The 24015-nt window shown below is 37.8% G+C and overlaps 1 protein-coding gene across 1 annotated transcript in view; it reads right to left on the bottom strand.

The window, feature by feature from the left end:
- Positions 1 to 24015, bottom strand: part of Gucy1a2 (guanylate cyclase 1 soluble subunit alpha 2) — a 400211-nt gene that overhangs the window by 150552 nt on the left and 225644 nt on the right. Inside the window, 1 exon segment of the mRNA NM_023956.2 lies at positions 1947 to 2432. Within this exon segment, the coding sequence (NP_076446.1) occupies positions 1947 to 2432 (486 nt within the window).

Genomic DNA, 24015 nt, shown 5'->3' with positions numbered 1-24015 from the left:
CTTCTTCTTAGCCATCTTAGCTCTATCTTTGCTTTTCTCCATCCTCATCATCCTCATAGCATCAGCGCATATTGTGTCTGGATTGACAAAAATGCAATTCTTTTTAACCAAAATGAGCACCTAAAACACTCCCATCTACCTCCTGCAAATCCACATATCCCTAGCATTGATTATGTTAAAAAAAACAGCCCTGGAGTTTTATAAGTTCATACATCATGACTTAAATTTGAGATGAAAGCTTGCTTGAAAATATTTGCTATTTGTATTATTTTTGTTTAATTTTGAAAATATATACACACATAAAGGAGAGGTGGAAAGTGCAGTTAAAGATTACATCAAGAAAACCATTTTGTAAGCTTAAACTTGCTGGTAATTATTCATGCCTAGAGAAATGTGTCCTAGGTTTAATAACATACAAGAAAATATTAATATCACATGTTTTCACAGATTTATTTTCCAAGATGTCTATGAAAGCTCATTATATTTTTAAGGTTTGGAACTGCTTAGCTAACACTGGAAGGCATCACATTTCTGCTTTTCAAAGCCTGAAATAGATCTTATTTAAATTATGGTCTGGACAAAGTGAATCTATTTATTTATCTTTTCCACCTATTTATATACTCTTACAATTTAAAATATGCTAGCTCGAGGAGGCTAACGCTGACATTCAGTGACTTAAACAGTAAGACTAATTATCCCAATAGTGTGTAGGAAGAAAGTTCAGGCAAACTTGTTCTGATTTCTTCTTTCGGGAAATGTCAGTGCATAAGAGCAATATGATTAGGGTGCTCCTTTAGCTTAGAACCAGACACTGGGCTACTTTTATTACAAATTATGCAACAATAAGTTACAGAGAGGTTAAAGGTAATTTGTAAAACCTCTTATTTTATATAACAAGGCCTATTTCTTAGCCATATTCCACACAAACCCTTACAACTGAGACATTAAGTGAGCATCTGATGTATGTTCTAAATAATTATTCTAAATAGTCCCCCTTTCTCAGGGAAACCTATTTTAATATGAATATCTAATGAATCATACTCTGAGGGGAAAAAAAGCACATACGTTCTAACCAAATCTGTTTACATGTGGCTTAGACCATGAAAAAGAACAGCTGCTCAATTTTCTATGAGTACATTAAAACCCTGCCATCCACCATTTGTTTAAATTACATATCCTTGCTGACCTTCATGCAAAAATCCAAGGACTTTGACATTATGTAATCTATGTAAAAGTCCTTGCAAACTGTTAATTTATTAGGTAGGTAGGAAGTTGACCTGGAAGTACGGCTGCAACTTTAACAAGAATTTAATACAGAGTTTTTCAAAACCAAAAAATAAGTGGTAGTTCTTACACACTTGTGATTTACTCCCATTTCAAAGCAAAGAATATTAAGGTACTGACTAAGAACTATTGACTATGCAGGAAAGGGTGAGAATGCTTACATATATTCTTTTAGAATTAAAGGATCCCACTTCATTGCCAGTGTGAAAATCTGATTACTCAAAGGTAAATAATATAAACCATATTTTAATATCACTTGTTATTTCCATTTATCCATTAAAATAAAGATTTGTAGTCTATATTATAGTCTCATTCCCTAAGCAAAAACCAATTGAATTTTGAAATTTTCTTAGTTTTGCAAGTTTAATTTAATAATTTTGAATAAAAAGTCTTTGTACAGAACTATTTTTCTTAAACTGCAGTATCAGTGTTGCTGAAGTCAATATTTTAAGATGAAATAATGAACTTTTGATAAGATATTAGAAAGATGTGTGGATATATTTATCTATCTGTACACATGTATATATCAAGTATTACATGTATAATGTATATATAATATACATATATATAAAATTCATTATCAAATTCAAATTAGTGTGCTTTCTTGTGAATTGAGAATTTGTTATTAAAGTACATATATTTAAGCATCTCATCTCCATTACCTTGTAAATATCCAAAAAGCCACACTGGTGATCAAATCTCGTGTAAAGTTCATTGAGCATGCTGATCACCTGCATGGGAGTACACTGGGCACATATAGCTGTGAAGCCCACAATGTCAGAGAAGAGCATAGTGACATCATCAAACTTTCTGGCCTGTACTTGCTGTCGTTGCCACAACTGCTGGGCTACATCACCAGGGAAAATGGAATACAGCAGATCCACTGTCTTCTTTTTCTCTTCTTCCAGGGCCTGGTGAGTTTTTTCTAAGGTGGCTTTTAATTTATCCATCCTCTTTTTCAAGCCATCCTGGGCCTTTGCTTGCTCTCCAACTAAAATGACATCTCGAGTGGCATCATGAATGGGGATGTCTGAGAGATGCAGTCCTCGGCCTATGAGTTCATCCAACTTGTCCACACATGGAGAGCCCAAAAACAAAATGGCATTTGATTCTGGGACATGGATCATTTGTCCTTTGATTTCCATCACCTGTGAATTGGACATGAAAATTTGATCAGTCCTCCTAAAAGCAGGCTGGAAAAAAAAACCTAATGGATAAGAGAAACAAAATTGTTTTCTTAACTTATGAATTGTTGTTTTCACACTAGGAAATATTCAACAGACTCAAAGCCATTATAAGCTTCATGGTTCTGAATAGAAATCACTGTTTTGCATCTCATGTAAAGACAATGATGAAATATAAAATGAGAACATTGAGAAAATGAAAGAGAAAAACAATTTTTATTCAAGATGGAATTATTCTCAGGTATATTGTTGAGCTTGTCTATGAACCAACTCAAACCACTTAAGCTTAGAAATAGAATCAGGATAAATTAATTTGTCAAAATACATGTACTTAACTGTCATTAAAATAAAACTCCTTCAAAAACTAAATTTGGGAGCATAGGGTAAATCATAAAAATTATTTAGTGTTTGGAACAAGCTACACAGCACCTGGAAAAAGTAACAGTTAACATGATGACAAGAATAATAGACAGTTCAGTAAGCTGAAATGTAAAGAATTTAAACCATGAGTCTGTCATTAGACCATCATTAGCAGAAAGTGCATATGCATAAAGAAAAACATACTCTACAGACACCAAATTAGAATATCACTAAGGTCAGGTAAGAAAGTAGAGTGTAGGGACAAGTAAAATAATGTCATCCTTCCCTTTTGTGACTTTTCACAGACATCAGGAAATTGGCATTTAATGGAAAAAGAATACTGAAACCAGGATTCTGCTACCTCACCTTGGAATCCTATTGAAAACAGCAGAGTGGCAGAGTATTGCCATTGGGCATGACTTTTCTAGTAGAGTTATTTGGGTTAGGCCAATATGCTGCAGTACAATTGGTTGGAAAGAAAGTTGAAAGAACCTGGGGGTGGGGGAAGGTAAAGAGGACCAAGTGTTGATCAAGTCTGAGGCTGCAATGTCACCATCCATTCCCACATAGAATGTACCTCATACATTTATTCTCCATTATTATCTATAAAAAGCCACAGGCTACTTTATCCTTCTACAGACTAAAATATTCACCATTTACAACAGTCTCAGGGAAAATAAACTTAACAGAGGCTTGATATTATAGGTTTAAAGCAATGAGCTCTAAGTCCTTGCTCTACAACTTCCGCTGTATTTCAGGGTTTCATGATTTCATTCAATCTTCTGTCTCAGCCTGGAGCAGATACTGAATGCTTTTATTTACTAATGTTACTCTAGGTAATAAAGATAAATAAATAAATTAACACTTTTATAAACTTTGTATAGTACTTTAAGGGACCCAAACTATATAAGGTGGATAGTAATGTGATGAGAAGCCATTCCCAGTTCCACACATAAGTTGAGCTCTCAGAGGATGACAGGCCATATTTAAAATCATTGTCTTATATAGAATTTCCAGATTGTTGCACACATTCTTGATGTTCATTTTATGACAAAAGTATTGTTAATATCATATATTTTCTTATTCAGGGATAGTAAGGGCAGAAAAGAAGTATTCATATAATTTATATTCACAATTTAAAAAATGTATATCTTCTTCCTGCTACTGGGACACTTTGTCTCCTGTTGATTACTTCAATAGATAGCTTTTCCTTTGTCTTTTTTTCTGCCTTAATATATTTTATCTTGTTATATTTTCATTGTTATCTCCCAGAATCCAGTTTTTTCCAATTAGAGAGAGAACAGGAACAGATATGGAAGGAAGAAGGTAAGAAAGGACTAAGAAGAGTAGAGGAAAGTGAAATTATATTCAGGATACATTGTAGGAAAAAAAGAATCTATCGTCAATAAAAGAAAAAATATTATATTGGCTATATATTATATTGACTATTTATTTAAAACTTAACAAAACACATGCTCCAATGTGTACATAGCAGCCTTACTTATAATAGCCAGAAGCTGGAAGGAACCCAGATGCCCTTCAACAGAGGAATGGATACAGAAAATGTGGTACATCTACACAATGGAGTACTACTCAACTATCAAACACAACGACTTCATGAAATTCATAGCCAAATGGAATAAACTAGAAAATATCATCCTGAGTGAGGTAATCCAATCACAGGAAAACACACATGCTATGCACTCCCTTATAAGTGGATGCTAGCCCAAAGGCTCTAATAACCCAAGATGCAATCCCCTGACCATATGAAGCTCAAGAAGAATGACCAAAATGCAGATGCTTCACTGCTTCTTAAAAGGGGAAACAAAAATATGCATAGTAGAGTATATGGAGACAAAGTTTAGAGCAGATACTGAAGGAATGGCCTTTCAGAGCCTGCCCCACATGTGGCCAATACACACACACACACACACACACACACACACACACACACACACATATATATCGACCAAAACTAGATAAGATTGATGAAGCTAAGACAGGAACCTGAAATAAATGTCTCCCGAGAGACACAGCCAGAACATGTCAAATATCGAGGCGAATGCTAGCAGCAAACCATTGAACTTAGAATTGGAGCAACTAAAGAAAGGACTGAACGAGCTGAAGGGGCTTGCAACCCCATAAGGAAAACAATTCCAACCAACTAGAGCTTCCAGGGATTAAACCAGTACCCAAAGACTATACATGGACTGACCCATAGCTCCAACTGCATATGTAGCAGAGAATGGCCTTTCTGGTCACCAATGGAAGGAAAAGTCCTTGGTCCAGCCAAGGTTGGATCCCCAGTGTAAGGGATTGTCATGGGGGGTGTTAACGGGGTGGATGGGGAGAGGAACACCCTTATTGAAAAAGGGGAGGGGGAGGGGATAGCAGGGCTTATGGACAGGAGACCGGGAAAGGGTTGAAATGTAAATAAAGAAATATTCAAAACAAACAAACAAACAAAAACAAAAAACAAAAAAGCTTTGAATCACTCCCCTTTATCTCTATCTTCCTTCTTCACTTATTTTGTCTATCCTACCCTTTCCTTCCAATTATTTTCCTTGTTCTTTCTCATCTTAATTTTCTTTTTTCCTCCCCTTTGATTTTTGGATTAATATACATTTTATTCTTCTCTTTTCTTTGGTCTGGTTCTTCCTACTGTCATTTTTCTTCAAGGCATTACTTCTCTGTCCATTTTTCTCCATTTTCTCTTCATTTTTCTTTCCTTTTACATCCTAGGTATCAATGTTCACATTTTCTATAATAAGTGATCCCCCCTCTTTTGTTCACTGTCTTTTATTTTAAGACTTCTCTTTGAAAAGAAAAACTTTGTACTATGATCAGTCCATGTGTTTACACAAATAATATATGTCACTAAATATATAAGACAAAGTATAAAATAGTTTTTTAATATAAAAAGGAGCCTGGGTGAATCATCTGTAACCCTAGGAAGACTTGGCAGAAAATATGACCAAAACAAACTGTACAAAATTCTCAAAGTATATATATATATCCACACACATACACAAGTGGTTAATTGTTAATTTTTTTGAAATCTCTAAATTTCTACGACTTTGGGAAAAATATTCAATATCTATATTATAGGACAGTTACATGGGAGAGAGAAACTGAAACAAATAGATTCTTTTAAAAAATAATTTTTGTTGGTGAACTCTTCTCTTATTAATTAATGACCAGATTTAGAACATTTTGGTCACTGTCATAAATATATTTCTCCAGTTGGAAAACAATACAAATTGCTATTCCTAAATAATTTTGTTAAGTATAAGTTCTTAAACTACTTGAATTTTCAAATTTTGTAACGAAAAAAAAATTCTCTACAAGCCTCATTTCTTTTACAGAGTAAGAAGAGTCATAGAAAACTGTCTCAAATATAAAAATTTTAAATGCTCAATAATATTAGAGATTCATGAGAAAATAGACATAACAAAAATAAAAACTTTATAAAATCTATAAAATTTCAGAAACTAGAAAACATAAATAGGTATTATTTGATATTGATTTATAATTATAGATTAAAAGTCATTAAATTAGAATTTTAGTTCAGTTCCATCAAGTAAATCATATTTTTAAGCTCTAGGTTTCATTATGCTTAAAATAGAGATGCAGGTGATGATTCAGATGAGGATGGTGTCTATAACTAATACATCTTTTTATGGAATATTTTATGTATTTACATTTCAAGTGTGATCCTGTTGTCCCCTTCTCCCATCCTCCCTCACCCCTCTTTCTGTTTCTCTGAAGATTCTTCCACTCCCACCCACCCTCTCTTTACTCAACACCCTAGCATTCTCCTACACTTGGAAAAATGTGCCTTCACAGGACCAAGGGCTTTTTCTCTTATTGATGCAAGATAATACCATCCACTGCTACATATACAGCTGGAGCCACTGGTCCTTCCATGTTTAATCTTTGGTTGGTTACTTAGGTCTGGTTTTAGCGATGCACAACACTGAGAAAGCTTAATAGTTGGGGAAAGAGAGAAGGAGCAATGGGCCCTTCTACCAGTCAGAAGAACTAGTTAGGCAGTTGGAAGTTCAGAACATCGATAAATCTCATATTTGAGAATGGCAGGAGGTCGAGCTAGTTCCTCACTTGCTTCCTGTCCTGGAGCAAGGGATTACAGCACTCCACTAAGAGGATCATAACAACCAGTCACATACTACAGAACCTAAAGTTCTCTATACATATGAGGTGTCTAGATAAGTCTCAAATATTTAGCCAGTGAGCGTCCCATCCTGGACATCTCTTCCAGCAAAAGGTATTTAGTCTCTGATTCATGCTGAGTATGGATATGCATCTCCATCCACTGTGAATAAAATAGTTTGGCCAAGCAAGGACTGTCTCCTTCATCAAGGACTGTGAGGTGATGGGGAGGGAGTAGGTCTTCATCACACAAATCTGCACTTAAGTCTCCCATAGAAGCCTCTTGTCACTCCTGGCACCCACTCAGAGATAAGCACAGGTCCCCTCCACACACAGACTTTGGCTCATAGCAGGCCCTTTGCCCCATTCTCAACTCTTCCTTGGAGGTTCACAGTGGCAACTGGGTGCACAAAAATTTAAGAAAATCTATTCCAGCCTCCCCCGCCCCCAACTGTGTCTCATCTGGAGATATATGGCCTGGGATTCCTATTCTAGACTACATTTTGCCTCCACACAGCAGCATGTTCGTCTCTTGGCTTTGAGCACTAAGTTGGAAACACAGACTGACAGTAGAACAATTATAATTTTAAATATAATTAATGTGAAGAAATTCAGAAGGAGTGAGTATGTCTCTGATTCTATGGCCTGCTGTAGAGACTCTTTTCTTCCTCTTAGAATGTCTTATCCAATCTCCACATGAAGGCATTTGTCTTGTCTTACTATATCTTGTTTTGTTATGCTTGGTTGTTGTCTCTTGGAGGCCAGCTCCTTTCAGAAGGAAAATGAAGAGGGAGTGGATCTGAAGGAGAGGGGAGGTGGGAAGTAACTGGGAAGAGTTGAGGGAGGGCCAACTGTATTTGGGATGTATTGTATTAGAGAAGAATCTATTTTCAATGAAAAAAGAGATTTTTAAAATTGGAGCTGTTGAGAGAGCTCAGCTGTTATGAATACTTGCTGTTATTGCAGAGGACAGATATACTTCCTAGCATCCACATGATTGCTTATAATGTCCTGTCACTCAAGATCTTAAGGATCTGACATCATCTTCAGACTGCTGCAGACACTAGAGTCACACATGGTATACATGATGTATACACATAGGAAAAAAAAAACCGAAAAAAATTAAATATTTCTACAAAGAATTTTAAAGACAACAGTAACATTCTTCTGTGGGCAAATAAAAAATGTTTTAAAAAACAAATTTTAATATGTCCAGAAAATCTCAGTAAAGTAATAAAAGATACAATTTAACCAAATTGAAATTATAGAATGGAAAACATTGGAGTACTATAAATAGAAAACTCCCTGGGAATGGCCAAAAATAGAATGGAGATGACAGGATTCACAGTTTAAAGAACTGAGAGAAAACCTTTGTTTAAGAAGAAAACCTTTGTAGAACAGGACAATACAAAGCGTGCATGCATATATATATATATATATATATATATACATATATACATATATACATATAAATTTATACATTTAAAGACCTGGCTGTCCAGATAAAAGGGTAAAGTGAAAATTGAGTTAGGTGAAATGATAGCTTAAAAAGGTAGAAAATGTAATGAAAGTCCTAAAATTGAGGTTCAACAACATAAATGGATCTTAAATATGTTAATATATGTATATATACCACAGGACTCAGCAAAATTGAGATTTTTGAAGACTAAATACAAACAACTTCTGAAATTAGACAAAGAAAACTGAAACACTTCTTATAGGCAATAGCAACTTAAATTATCACATATTTTTAATCTTAATTCATGGAACCCAAAAGAAATTAGGACATCATTTTTCAAATATTAAAAGGAAAACATATTCTATCAGCAGAATTATATTGTTGGAAGCCATCCACCAATAGTGATGAGTAAATAAAAAACAGAGCTGGATACATACAATTATATTGATGTATAATGCTATAACAAATGATACTGACACATAAACAGACTGTAGATTCTGTACAGCTTCTGCTACCAAAGTTCACACAATTATGTAGACAAATCTTCAGCAGAAATATGAATAAGACACATGGCATCCTCTGGCATGGGAAGGTACTCCTAAGGAGATCACCTCCTTAAAAAGAACTCCCAAACTGTGTTGGCAAACACAGTAAATAAAAGCAGCATTTTATATTTTAGACTTAGCTATCATTGTTTTGCCACTGTGTTGTGAAATCCATGGATATAAACATGTTTAGCCTCAAGTGCCAATTTAGGTTTTCATTTTATACAGCAGGTATAAAAATGAAACTCATGGTATGTGGGATGTTGCTTATATCATTTCTCAAAATGTAATAGAAGAACAGCGACAACTTCAAAAATTTGCTTTCATATTGCATGTACATTTAGATTAGGATTATATACAGGTCTCAAAGACATATCATGTCTGACAAATCCAATAGTATATATGGGTTATCAATATTTATTCATGTTCATCTTCAATTTGTTATTCTTCATGGGTATCAAAGTTGAAATGTTACTGTGATCAGAAGCTCTGAAAAAGCTAATTTTCTGCCTTTGACAATTCTCTGTGACTCATGGTCCCTAACTATTATTCTTTCAGTTTATTTAAGGCATGTTTCTTGTGTCTGATAACCAGTGTTTACATAAGCCTGTATTCAAAGCACAGTGAAACACAGATTATAATTTTGTTGATCTCTTTTAATCTCATTACTATATCAAACATATTTTCAATAAACTATGTTTTACTTAATTTCTTGCCACACAAAGGAGGGAATAATTTTCTTTACAAATGGATATGATAGGATTAGAGTGAATGGAGCTCATTATATTGTGCTGATTAGCTGTGGAACAGCATGAAAAACAGTGCATTCCTCCTACGATCAGAGAAATCCTTCTGCCTATGGTTCTTACAAATTAGTCTATGTTACTGCTCCATTCTTCAAGTTATCTTTCAATTAACAAGTCAAGGAGGAAAAAAACGTCATATACATAAATAATAGTAACAAATCCATGCCATTGGTATGCTATATTCTCCACTTAGAGTTACATCTCCTGATCTTATATTTAATCGACACCTTTTGAACTACAGTTACCTAGTTCTCTCAAAAGTAATTTTCTCAGGCTGCTCAGTAACATTAGATAGAGAAGCAAAAAAAAAAAATTACCAATATACAGATTCTACCCTAGGACAAACATTTCTCTCATATTTAAGAGATGTAATGTCCGCTGGCTATTTAAAACAAAACACAAAAACCTCAAAGCATGTTTTTAAACCATATTCTACATTCTCCTACAAAAGTAAATTATCAAACACTTAAGGTTGTGCTCTTTACATTTTTTTTATGACATTTTATATCTTCGGTTAGAATCTCCTATATTTATATATTATTTTATATGTGGAATTAGATTTTTCTTAAGTTTTTACTTTAAGGAATTGGAACCCACCCAAGTCTTGGTGCCTAAAATAATTTGTGAATAGAAATAGACTTAGAAATATGATTAAAAAGTCATTATACAAACTGAGGGTCAATAAGTTGAAGAGAAAAATGTAGCAGTGGGGCATGGGGAACTAGGGGTAGCCACTATAAAGTCCCAGAGTGAGAACCTGTAGAGATCACCTCTAGTATATAGGCGTGGCACCCAGTTGAGTGATGGGACTACTCATGTATCTCAAAAATTTTAACCCAGAAAGTTCCTGTCCAAAGTGACAGAGAGAAACGTCATCTCAAGACCCTCCAACCCCCAGGGATCCATCCCATCTGAGACACCAAACCCGCACACTATTGATGATGCCAGGAAGGACTTGCTGTCAGGAGCCTGGTATGGCTCTTCCCTGAGAGGTTCAACCAGCACCTGACCAATACCTATGCAGATACTCACAGCCAACCATCAGACTGGGCCCTGGGACATCAATGGAAGAGCTAAGGGAATGATTGAAAGAGCTGAAGGGAATTGTGACCCTATATGAAGAACAGTGTCAACTAACTGGACCACCCCGAGCTGCCAGGAAAAAAGCACTAACCAAAAAGTGTACATGAAGGGAGATATGGCTCCTGATACACATGCAGATGATATCCTTATCTGCCATCAATGGGAGGGGAGGCCCTTGGTTCTTTGGAGGCCTGATGCCTCCATATAGGGGAATGCTAAAGTGGTGAGGCAGGAGTAGGTGAGTGGGTAAATGAGTACCCTCATAAAAGCAAAGGGGAACGGGAGAAGGGGTGGGATGTAGGGTTTGATGAGGGATAACTAGGGAGAGGGGAAAAATTTGAAATGTAAAAGAATAAAATGATTAATTAAAGAAAAAAATAAACTGAAATTTTTAGTCCTAAGGGTAGAATTTGATTTCAAATACTAAAGTTTTAATATTTGAAGAAAATTTGAAGATACGTTTTGTTAGTTTGCAACTTATATCATTAAATAGTCAAAGGTCAAGCAAATTGATACCGACCTGAAAGCCTACACTATACATGAAAGTGAGAAGTTGGAGTACTCAAGCTAGAGAGCAAAAGAGCAAAATCGGACTCAAAAATAAAAGCAGCTAAAATATGTGATTTAAGATATAAAAGATTTGCTGGTATCTTGTACTTTAATAGAAAATGGAGATACATGTGGGATTTTGTTGTCAGTTGAGAAAATGCTTACCTAGCAAAAGAAATTGTGGGTTTAATCACCAGCACCTCATAAATAGGTTGGGATGTCACAAGCCTCAGTTGAAGGTGGGTAGAAATGTCTTGCGCACGGGGATTATTATTTGGTTTTACTGGTAAGTTAGTCGTTCAAATGAAAGACATTGATAGAAGGAGACAGGAAACTGTTCTTCTCTGGCTGCTGTACATGCTCACACTTAAACACACATGTGAACACCTCTATACACATCACACATAAAACAGACTTATTTCATATAAATATGGAAAATACAAAAAATAGTTATTAGGGAAAATACCATGTTTTTAGAAAGTGAATATCTCAAACCTAAATATCTAAATTAGAATACTAAAACTGTGATATTTTGAGCATAAACAGGATGCCGAGAATGGGATTTTACTCATGGCCCCAAGTGACAAGTACTACTTCAAACTTAGTGATAATAAAATACTATATAAATTTGCCTCCATACTATACTGATAGAATGAAAGAAAGAATAAACCAAGGGTAGGAAGAGAAGGAGGGAGGAAGGGAGAGAGGAAGGAAGGGAGAGGAGTAGGGAAGAAGTAAAAAGGATGACAGGAAGAAAGAAAGAAAGAAAGAAAGAAAGAAAGAAAGAAAGAAAGGAAGGAAGGAAGGAAGGAAGGAAGGAAGGAAGGAAGGGAATTCTCCAAACTCCTTTGCATTATCCATGACTATCAAAACCAGGACTCCCTGGGTTGGAGGCAGACAGATGCTGTCCATGGAGCAGTCTTCTATTTTTCTGGGAAATGGCAGAGAACAGACATCTATATTGGCAAAAATGAATCTCATAATGTGTTAAATAAATATACTTTTTGTGTTGACCTACACACACAGCAATCTTGAAGGGCAAGCAGCCCACAGGGCATAGTCTGGTCCTCTCTTTTATGTAAGTATTCCCAACTGAAACATCTAAAATCCAAAACACCTCTCTCTCCTCATATTTATTATATATGATTATGATAAAGTAGTTATCAGAAATAAGAGATCGTTAAGAACAGAAAGTACCTTAGCTTAAGAAAATGTTGAATCTAGTAGTTACTATTGTATTAACACTAACATTTATTAATATATAATATTATTAAGAGTAATTTTATTATCGATGTTATTGCTGTTTAAGACAACTAAGCTCTGTACATAAATCACCGCAACACAAGGTAAAATAAGTGGGAGTAAAGTGACCTGGGGAAGCTATTTAACTTTATTCCATAAATGGAAGGTTTGTGACCAATCATTTACAGAAGTTTGTACCATTTTTATGATACAAATTATGTAAGCCTGAATCTACAGAGGAATGTCTCCAGAGCTAGCCAAAGGCAGTATAAAGTGTTTCTCTTGTTTTTTAAATAAATCCGCTTAATTTTTTTATGGGACTAGTAAGGGGAATTGAGATAAAATAATACATTTAGCATGGGAGGGAGAGCTAAACCTACAGAGAAGCAGACACGTCTGGGAAACAAGAAGAGACTGCACTCTGCACACATCTCTGACGCCAGAGGAAAACACCAAACGCCATCTGGAACCCTGGTGCATGGAGGCTCCTGGAAACGGCTCCAAAGACCTTCCTGGTTGCTGCCACCGCGCAGAGCTCCTAGGAAGCACCACAGGAGCAAACTTGAGCCTTGGGACCACAGGTAAGACCAACTTTTCTGCTGCAAGAGACCTGCCTGGTGAACTCAGGACACACAGAGGCAAAATTCCTCTAGGACCGGGCACTTCCTGTGTTTACCAGGAGTCCCAAACACGCGGATCATGGCCCGCAGAAGCTCTCGGCTCCCAACCCCGTGGGAGAGAGACCTCACCGCCTGGTCAGGTGGGCACTCCTGAGGCTACAGAGCAGAAGAGACCACCAACACTGCCCACCCCTGCCCACATTCCTGGCCCAAGAGGAAACTGTATACGGCCTCTGGGTTCCCGTGGGGGAGGGTCCAGGAGCCGCAGGACCCATGCGCCTGAGACACCGCCAGAACCTGAAGGGACAGATCAGATAAACGGTTCTCTGCACCCAAATCCTGTTGGAGGGAGAGCTAAACCTACAGAGAGGCAGACACGCCTGGGAAACCAGAAGAGACTGCACTCAGCACACATTTCTGACGCCAGAGGAAAAGACCAAACGCCATCTGGAACCCTGGTGCACGGAGGCTCCCGGAAACGGCGGCACAGATCTTCCTGGTTGCTGCCCCCGCAGAGAACTCGTAGGCAGCCACCCACGAGCAAACTTGAGCCTCGGGACCACAGGTAAGACCAACTTTTCTGCTGCAAGTGACCTGCCAGGTAAACACCAGACACAGGCCCACAGGAACAGCTGAAGACCTGTAGATAGGAAAAACTACACGCCCGAAAGCAGAGCACTCTGTCCCAATAAATGGCTGAAAGAAAACAGAAAAACAGGTCTATAGCACTCCTGACACACAGGCTTATAGGACAGTCTAGCCACTGTCAGAAATAGCAGAACAAAGTAACACTAGAAATAATCTGATGGCGAGAGGCAAGCGCTGGAACCCAAGCAACAGAAACCAAGACTACATGGCATCATCGGAGCCCAATTCTCCCACCAAAGCAAACACAGTATATCCAAACACACCAGAAAAGCAAGATCTAGTTTCAAAATCATATTTGATCATGATGCTGGAGGACTTCAAGAAAGACGTGAAGAACTCATTTAGAGAACAAGTAGAAGCCTACAGAGAGGAATTGTAAAAATCCCTGAAAGAATTCCAGGAAATCATAAATAAACAAGTAAAAGCCCATAGAGAGGAGTCACAAAAATCCCTGAAAGAATTCCAGGAAATCATAAATAAACAAGTGGAAGCCCATAGAGAGGAGTCACAAAAATCCCTGAAAGAATTCCATGAAAACACAATCAAACAGTTGAAGGAATTAAAAATGGAAATAGAAGCAATCAAGAAAGAACACATGGAAACAACCCTGGATATAGAAAACGAAAAGAAGAGACAAGGAGCTGAAGATACGAGCTTCACCAACAGAATACAAGATATGGAAGAGAGAATCTCAGGAGCAGAAGATTCCATAGAAATCATTAACTCAACTGTCAAAGATAATGTAAAGCAGAAAAAGCACTGGTCCAAAACATACAGGAAATCCAGGTCTCAATGAGAAGATCAAACCTAAGGATAATAGGTATAGAAGAGAGTGAAGACGCCCAGCTCAAAGGACCAGTATATATCTTCAACGAAATCATAGAAGAAAACTTCCCTAACCTAAAAAAAAAGAGATACCCATAGGCATACAAGAAGCCTACAGAACTCCAAATAGATTGGACCAGAAAAGAAACACTTCCCGTCACATAATAGTCAAAACACCAAACGCACAAAATAAAGAAAGAATATTAAAAGCAGTAAGGGAAAAAGGTCAAGTAACATATAAAGGCAGACCTATCAGAATCACACCAGACTTTTCGGCAGAAACTATGAAAGCCAGAAGATCCTGGACAGATGTCATACAGACCCTAAGAGAAAACAAATGTCAGCCCAGGTTACTGTATCCTGCAAAACTCTCAATTAACATAGATGGAGAAAACAAGATATTCCATGACAAAACCAAATTAACACAATATCTTTCCACAAATCCAGCACTACAAAGGATAATAAATGGTAAAGTCCAACATAAGGAGGCAAGCTATACCCTAGAAGAAGCAAGAAACTAATTGTCTTGGCAACAAAACAAAGAGAAGAAAAGCACACAAACATAACCTCACATCCAAATATGAATATTACAGGAAGCAATAATCACTATTCCTTAATATCTCTCAACATCAATGGCCTCAACTCCTGAGTAAAAAGACATAGATTAACAAACTGGACACGCAACGAGGACCCTGCATTCTGCTGCCTACAGGAAACACACTTCAGAGACAAAGACAGACACTACCTCAGAGTGAAAGGTGGAAAACAACTTTCCAAGCAAATGGTCAGAAGAAGCAAGCTGGAGTAGCCATTCTAATATCAAATTAAATCAATTTCAACTAAAATTCATCAAAAAAGATAAGGAAGGACACTTCATATTCATCAAAGGAACCAAGATCAACTCTCAATCCTAAATATCTATGCCCCAAATACAAGGGCACCTACATACTTAAAAGAAACCTTACTAAAGCTCAAAACACACATTGCACCTCACACAATAATAGTAGGAGACTTCAACACCCCACTCTCATCAATGCACAGATCATGGAAACAGAAATTAAACAGTGATGTCGACAAACTAAGAGAAGTCATGAGACAAATGGACTTAACAGATATTTATAGAACATTCTACCCTAAAGCAAAAGGATATACTTTCTTCTCAGCTCCTCATGGTACTTTCTCCAAAATTGACCATATAATTGGTCAAAAAACGGGCCTCAACAGGGACAGAGATAGAAATAATCCCATGAGTGCTATCAGACCACCACAGCCTAAAACTGGTCTTCAATAACAATAAGGGAAGAATGCCCACATATACGTGGAAATTGAACAATGCTCTACTCAATGATAACCTAGTCAAAGAAGAAATAAAGGAAGAAATTAAAGACTTTTTAGAATTTAATGAAAATGAAGGTACAACATACCCAAACTTATGGGACACAATGAAAGCTGTGCTAAGAGGAAAACTCATAGCGCTGAGTGCCTGCAGAAACAGGAAAGAGCATATGTCAGCAGCTTGACAGCACACCTAAAATCTCTAGAACAAAAAGAAGCAAATACACCCAGGTTGAGTAGAAGGCAGGAAATAATCAAACTCAGAGCTGAAATCAACCAAGTAGAAACAAAAGGGACCATAGAAAGAATCAACAGAACCAAAAGTTGGTTCTTTGAAAAAATCAACAAGATAGATAAACCCTTAGCCAGACTAAGGAGAGGACACAGAGAGTGTATCCAAATTAACAAAATCAGAAAGGAAAAGGGAGACATAACTACAGATGCAGAGGAAATTCAAAAAATCATCAGATCTTACTATAAAAGTCTATATAAAACAAAACTTGAAAATCTGCAGGAAATGGACAATTTCCTAGACAGATACCAGGTACCGAACTTAAATCAAGAACAGATAAACCAGTTAAACAACCCCATACCTCCTAATGAAATAGAAGCATTCATTAAAGGTCTCCCAATCAAAAAGAGCCCAGGTCCAGACGGGTTTAGTGCAGAATTCTATCAGACCTTCATAGAAGACCTCGTACCTATATTGTCCAAACTATTCCAAATAATTGAAACAGATGGAGCACTACCAAATTCCTTCTATGAAGCCACAATTACTCTTATACCTAAACCACAGAAAGACCCCACAAAGAAAGAGAACTTCAGACCATTTTCCCTTATGAATATCGACGCAAAAATACTCAATAAAATTCTGGCATACCGAATACAAGAGCACATCCAAACAATCATCCACCATGATCAAGTAGGCTTCATCCCAGGCATGCAGGGATGGTTTAATATACGGAAAACCATCAACGTGATCCATTATATAAACAAACTGAAAGAACAAAACCACATGATCATTTCTTTAGATGCTGAAAAAGCATTTGACAAAATTCAACACCCCTTCATGATAAAAGTCCTGGAAAGAATAGGAATTCAAGGTACATACCTAAACATAGTAAAAGCCATATACAGCAAACCAGTTGCTAACATTAAACTAAATGGAGAGAAACTTGAAGCAATCCCACTAAAATCAGGGACTAGACAAGGCTGCCCACTCTCTCCCTACTTATTCAATATAATTCTTGAACTTCTAGCCAGAGCAATCAGACAACAAAAGGAGGTGAAGGGGATACAGGTCGGAAAAGAAGAAGTCAAAATATCACTTTTTGCAGATGATATGATAGTATATTTATGTGATCCCAAAAGTTCCACCAGAGAACTACTAAAGCTGATAAACAACTTCAGCAAAGTGGCTGGGTATAAAATTAACTCAAATAAATCAGTAGCCTTCCTCTACACAAAAGAGAATCAAACCGAGAAAGAAATTAGTGAAATGACACCCTTCATAATAGATCCAAATAATATAAAGTACCTCGGTGTGACTTTAACCAAGCAAGTAAAAGATTTGTACAATAAGAACTTCAAGACTCTGAAGAAAGAAATTGAAGAAGTCCACAGAAGATGGAAAGATCTCCCATACTCATGGATTGGCAGGATTAATATAGTAAAAATGGCCATTTTACCAAAAGCAATCTACAGATTCAATGCAATCCCCATCAATACCAATCCAATTCTTCAAAGAGTTAGACAGAACAATGTGCAAATTCATCTGGAATAACAAAAAACCCAGGATAGCTAAAATTATCCTTAACAATAAAAGGACTTCAGGGGGAATCATTATCCCTGAACCCAAGCAGTATTACAGAGCAATAGTGATAAAAACTGCATGGTATTGGTACAAAGACAGAAAGATAGACCAATGGAACAGAATTGACGACCCAGAAATGAACCCACAAACCTATGGGCACTTGCTTTTGACAAAGGAGCCAAAACCATCAAATGGAAAAAAGACAGCATTTTCAGCAAATCGTGCTGGTTCAACTGGATGGCAACATGTAGAAGAATGCAGATTGATCTATGCTTATCACCCTGTACAAAGCTTAAGTCCAAGTGGATCAAGGACCTCCACATCAAAGCAGACACACTCAAACTAATAGAAGAAAAACTAGGGAAGCATCTGGAACACATGGGTACTGGAAAAAATTTCCTGAACAAAACACCAATGGCTTACGCTCTATGGTCAAGAATCGACAAATGGGATCTCATAAAACTGCAAAGCTTCTGTAAGGCAAAGGACACTGTGGTTAGGACAAAATGGCAACAAACAAATTGGGAAAAGATCTTTACCAATCCTACAACAGATAGAGGCCTTATATGCTAAATATACAAAGAACTCAAGAAGTTAGACTGCAGGGAGTCAAAACCCTATTAAAAAATGGGGTTCAGTGCTAAACAAAGAATTCACAGCCGAGGAATGCTGAATGGCTGAGAAACACCTAAAGAAATGTTCAACATCTTTACTCATAAGGGAAATGCAAATCAAAACAACCCTGAGATTTCACCTCACACCAGTGAGAATGGCTAAGATCAAAAACTCAGGTGACAGCAGATGCTGGCGAGGATGTGGAGAACGAGGAACACTCTTCCATTGTTGGTGGGATTGCAGACTGATACAACCATTCTTGAAATCAGTCTGGAGGTTCCTCAGAAAATTGGACATTGAACTGCCTGAGGATCCAGATATACCTCTCTTGGGCATATACCGAAAAGATGCCCCAACATATAAAAAACAAAGGTGCTCCACTATGTTCATCGCAGCCTTATTTATAATAGCCCAAAGCTGGAAAGAACCCAGATGCCCTTCAACAGAGGAATGGATACAGAAAATGTGGTACATCTACACAATGGAATATCACTCAGCTATCAAAAACAACGACTTTATGTAATTCGTAGGCAAATGGTCTGAACTGGAAAATATCATCCTGAGTGAGGTAATCCAATCACAGAATAAAACACATGGTATGCACTCATTGATAAGTGGCTATTAGCCTAAATGCTTGAATTACCCTAGATGCCTAGAACAAATGAAACTCAAGATGTATGATCAAAATGCTTCACTCCTTCTTTAAAAGGGGCACAAGAATACCCTTGGCAGGGAATAGAGAGGCAAAGATTAAAACAGACACAGAAGGAACACCCATTCAGAGCCTGCCCCACATGTGGCCAATGCATATACAGTCATCCAATTAGACAATATGGATGAAGCAAAGAAGTGCAGGCCGACAGGAGCCGGATATAGATCTCTCCCGAGAGACACAGCCAGAATACAGTAAACACAGAGGCGTATGCCAGCAGCAAACCACTGAATTTAGAATAGGACCCCCATTGAAGGAATCAGAGAAAGAACTGGAAGAGCTTGAAGGGGCTCGAGACACCATAGATACAACAATGCCAAGCAACCAGAGCTTCCAGGGACTAAGCCACTACCTAAAGTTTAAACATGGACTGACCCTGGACTCTGACCTCATAGGTAACAATAAATATCCTAGTAAGAGCATAGTGGATGGGGAAGCCCTAAGTCCTGCTCAGACTGAACCCCCAGTGAACTAGATTGTTGTGGGGAGGGCGGCAAGGGGGGGAGGATGGGGAGGGGAACTCCCATAAAGAAGGGGAGGGGGGAGGGGGATGTTTGCCCGGAAACCGGGAAAGGGAATAACACTCGAAATGTATATAAGAAATACTCAAGTTAATAAAAAAAAAAAAAAGAGAGAGAGAGAGAGAGAGAGAGAGAGAGAGAGAGAAACTGAAAAAAAAATACATTTAGTTTATAAGGACAGTTGCAGAAATAATTTTTTCCCAACGTTTTCAGCTTGTATACAAGATCTACACAGGATTAAGCTACACAAATCCTAAAATTTATGGTAGAGAAGGTCAAGGAACTGCATGACTAGCTGAGGAATTACTGGTAACATGCCTGCTGGGGTATGAAAAATCAGATTTCCTGACTGCACATTCTGCCTACCAGCTTGACTGCTCCTCTAAAGACACCACAGTCTGACGGCTTCCCAGGAGATCTGCTGTAACCAAGTCAGTAGGTCAGCAGCTTGTCTGCCATTCCAAAGAAACTACAGTCTGAAGGACTCAGAGGAGCTTTACTACAGCCACCGCCACAAGACTCCCAGGAGACCTGCAGCAACCAAGGGACACAGGATGAATGCTCCAGACAGAAATACCCAAAACAGTTAACACCATATATAAGCAGATGGTGAAAGGCAAGCACAAGACCGTAATCAGAAGCCATATACTTTGGCATCATCAGAACTCACAGCAAGCACTGGATATACCAACACACTTAACAACCAAGAAACTAACCTAAAATCTGATCTCATGAAAATAATAGAGTCCTTTATGGGCATATATATAACTCATTGAAATAACTGTAGGAAAACACAGATAAAAAAGAAATATCTAAAGAAGAAGCAAATAAACCCCTTAAAGAATTTCAAGAAAACACAATAAAACAAGTAAAAGAGTTTAACAAAGCAGTCCAAGACCTAAAAGTAGAAGTAGAAACAATAAAAAGTAGAGGCAACTCTGGAAATGTAGAACCTTGGAATGATGCCAGAAATTACAGACATAAGCATCATCAATAGAATACAAGAGATAGAACATAGATATTGAAACAATGGTCAAAGAAAATTTAAACTTGCTGCCCTCACGGAGAGCTCAAAAGCAGCCACCCAGGAGCCACTTCAGCCACGGGACCAGAGGTAAGACCAAGTTTTCTGCTCTGAGGGACCTGACTGGTGGTCTCAGGACACACAGAGGCAAAATTCCTCTGGGACTGGACACTTCCAATTTTTAGCTGGAGCCTGAACCTCGCTGATCCCAGCCCAAATTCCCAGCTCCCAACCCCTTGGGAGAGAGAGCTCACCACCCAGACAGGTGGGCACTCCTGAGACTGCAGAGCTGGAGAGACCACCAATACTGCCTACCACTGCCCACATCCCTGGCCCAAGAAGAAACTGTATAGGGTCTCTGAAAACCTGAAGGTAGGGACACTTGAGCAGAAAGTCCCTTGTGGTCCAGACACCACCTGAATCTGAAGGGATCCAATCAAAAACTCCCTGCACCCAAATCCCATGGCAGGGAGAGCTAAACCTTCAGAGGGGCAGACACGCCTGGGAAACCAGAAGAGACTACACTCTGCCCACATTTCTGACTCCAAAAGAAAATACCTAACAACATCTGGGACCCTGGTGCACGGGGGCTCCTGGAAAAGGCAGCACAGGCTCTCCTGGTTGGTGCCCTAATGGAGAGCTCAAAAGAAACCCCCACAAGCAAACTTGAGCCTCGGGACCACAGGTAAGACCAACTTTTCTGCTCCAAGCAACCTGCCTGGTGGACTCAGGACACAGGCCCACAGGAAGAGCTGAAGACCAGTAGACAGGAAAGACTACACGCCTGAAAGCAGAACACTCTGGTCCAATAACTGGTTGAAAGAAAATAGGAAAACAGATCTAAAGCACTCCTGACACACATGCCTATAGGATGGTGTAGCAACTATCAAAAATAGCAGAACAAAGTAACAGAAGAGTCAATCTGGTGGTGAGAGGCAAGTGCAGGAACCCAAGCAACAGAAACCAAGAATACATGGCATCATTGGAGCACAATTCTCCCACCAAAGCAAACACGGAATATCCAAACACACCAGAAAAGCAAGATCTAGATTTAAAATCATATTTGATTATGATGCTGGAGGACTTCAAGAAAGATATAAAGAACTCCCTTAGAGAAACCCAGGAAAACATAAATAAACAAGTAGAAGCCTGTAGAGAGGAATGACAAAAATACCTGAAAGAATTCCAGGAAAACACAATCAAACAGTTGAAGGAATTAAAAAGGGATATAGAAGCAATGAAGAAAGAACACAGGGAAATAACCATGGATATAGAAAATCAAAGGAAGAGACAAGGAGCCGTAGATACAAGCATCACCAACAGAATACAAGAGATAGAAGAGAGAATCTCAGAAGCAGAAGATTCCATAAAAATCATTGAAACAGCTGTGAAAGATAATGTAAAACGGAAAAAGCTACTGGTCCAAAACATACAGGAAATCCAGGACTCAATGAAAAGATCAAACCTAAGGATAATAGGTATAGAAAAGGGTGAAGACTCCCAGTTCTAAGGACCAGTAACTATCTTCAACAAAATCATAGAACAAAACTTCCCTAACCTAAAGAAATAAATGCCCATAAACATACAAGAAGCCTACAGAACTACAAATAGATTGGACGGGAAAAGAAACACCTCCCGTCACATAATAGTCAAAACACCAAATGCACAAAACAAAGAAAGAATATTAAAAGCAGTAAGGGAAAAAGTCAAGTAACATATAAAGGTAGACCTATCAGAATCACACCAGACTTCTCGCCAGATATTATGAAAGCCAAAAGATCCTGGACAGATGTCATACAGACCCTAGGAGAACACAAATGCCATCCCAGGTTACTGTATCCTGCAAAACTCTCAATTCGCATAGATGGAGAAACCAAGATATTCCATAACATAACCATATTTACACAATATCTTTCTACAAATCCAGTGCTACAAAGGGTAATAAATGGTAAAGCCCAACATAAGATGGCCAGCTACACCCTAGAAAAAACAAGAAACTAATAGTCTTGGCAACAAAACAAAGACAAGAAAAGCATACAAATATGAATCTAACATCCAAATATGAATATAACAGGAAGCAATAATACCTATTCCTTAATATCTCTCAACAACAATGGTCTCAACTCCCCAATAAAAAGATGTAGATTAAAAAACTGGATATGCAATGAGGACCCTGCATTCTGCTGCCTATAGGAAACACACCTCAAAGACAAAGACAGATACTATCTCAGAGTGAAAGCTGGAAAACAATTTTCCAAGCAAATGGTCGGAAGAGCAAGCCGGAGTAGCCATTCTAATATTGAATAAAATCAGTTTTCAACTAAAATACATCAAAAAAGATAAGGAAGGACACTTCATATTCATCAAAGGAAAAATCCACCAAGATGAACTCTCAATCCTAAATATATATGCTTCAAATACAAGGACACCTATACACATAAAAGAAACCTTACTAAAACTCAAAGCACACATTGCTACTCACACAATAATAGTAGGAGATTTCAACAGTCCACTCTCATCAATGGACAGATCATGGAAACAGAAATTAAACAGAGACGTACACAGAATAAGAGAAGTCATGAACCAAACGGACTTAACAGATATTTCTAGAACATTCTATCCTATAGCAAAAAGATATACATTCCTCTCACCACCTCATGGTACTTTCTCCAAATTGACCATATAATTGGTCATAAAACAGGCCTCAATAGATACAGAATGATAAAAATAATCCCATGATTCCTATCAGACCACCATGGGCTAAAGCTGGTCTTCTATAAAAATAAGGGAAGAACGCCCACATATACATGGAAGTTGAACAATGCTCTACTCAATGATAACCTGTTCAGTGAAGAAATAAATAAATTAAAGACTTCTTTTTTTTTATTTTAGAGTACAAGCACAATTTTTATTTCAGAACAAAGAATATTTTCATTATTTCTTTAAGAATTTTATGAGTTACATTTTTTTTCCTTTATCTAACTCCATTATATCCTTTATTTTTTTTTTATTAACTTGAGTATTTCTTATATACATTTCGAGTGTTATTCCCTTTCCCGGTTTCCAGGCAAACATCCCCCTCCCCCCTCCCCTTCCTTATGGGTGTTCCCCTCCCAACCCTCCCACCATTGCCGCCCTCCCCCCATAGACTAGTTCACTGGGGGTTCAGTCTTAGCAGGACCCAGGGCTTCCCCTTCCACTGATGCTCTTACTAGGATAT

The sequence above is a fragment of the Rattus norvegicus genome, chromosome 8, assembly GCF_021556685.1.
Source record: "Rattus norvegicus strain SHRSP/BbbUtx chromosome 8, alternate assembly SHRSP_T2T, whole genome shotgun sequence".
Classification (NCBI taxonomy): domain Eukaryota; kingdom Metazoa; phylum Chordata; class Mammalia; order Rodentia; family Muridae; genus Rattus; species Rattus norvegicus.
The sequence above is the reverse complement of the archived record's forward strand: the minus strand, read 5'-3'. Positions and strand labels throughout refer to the sequence as shown.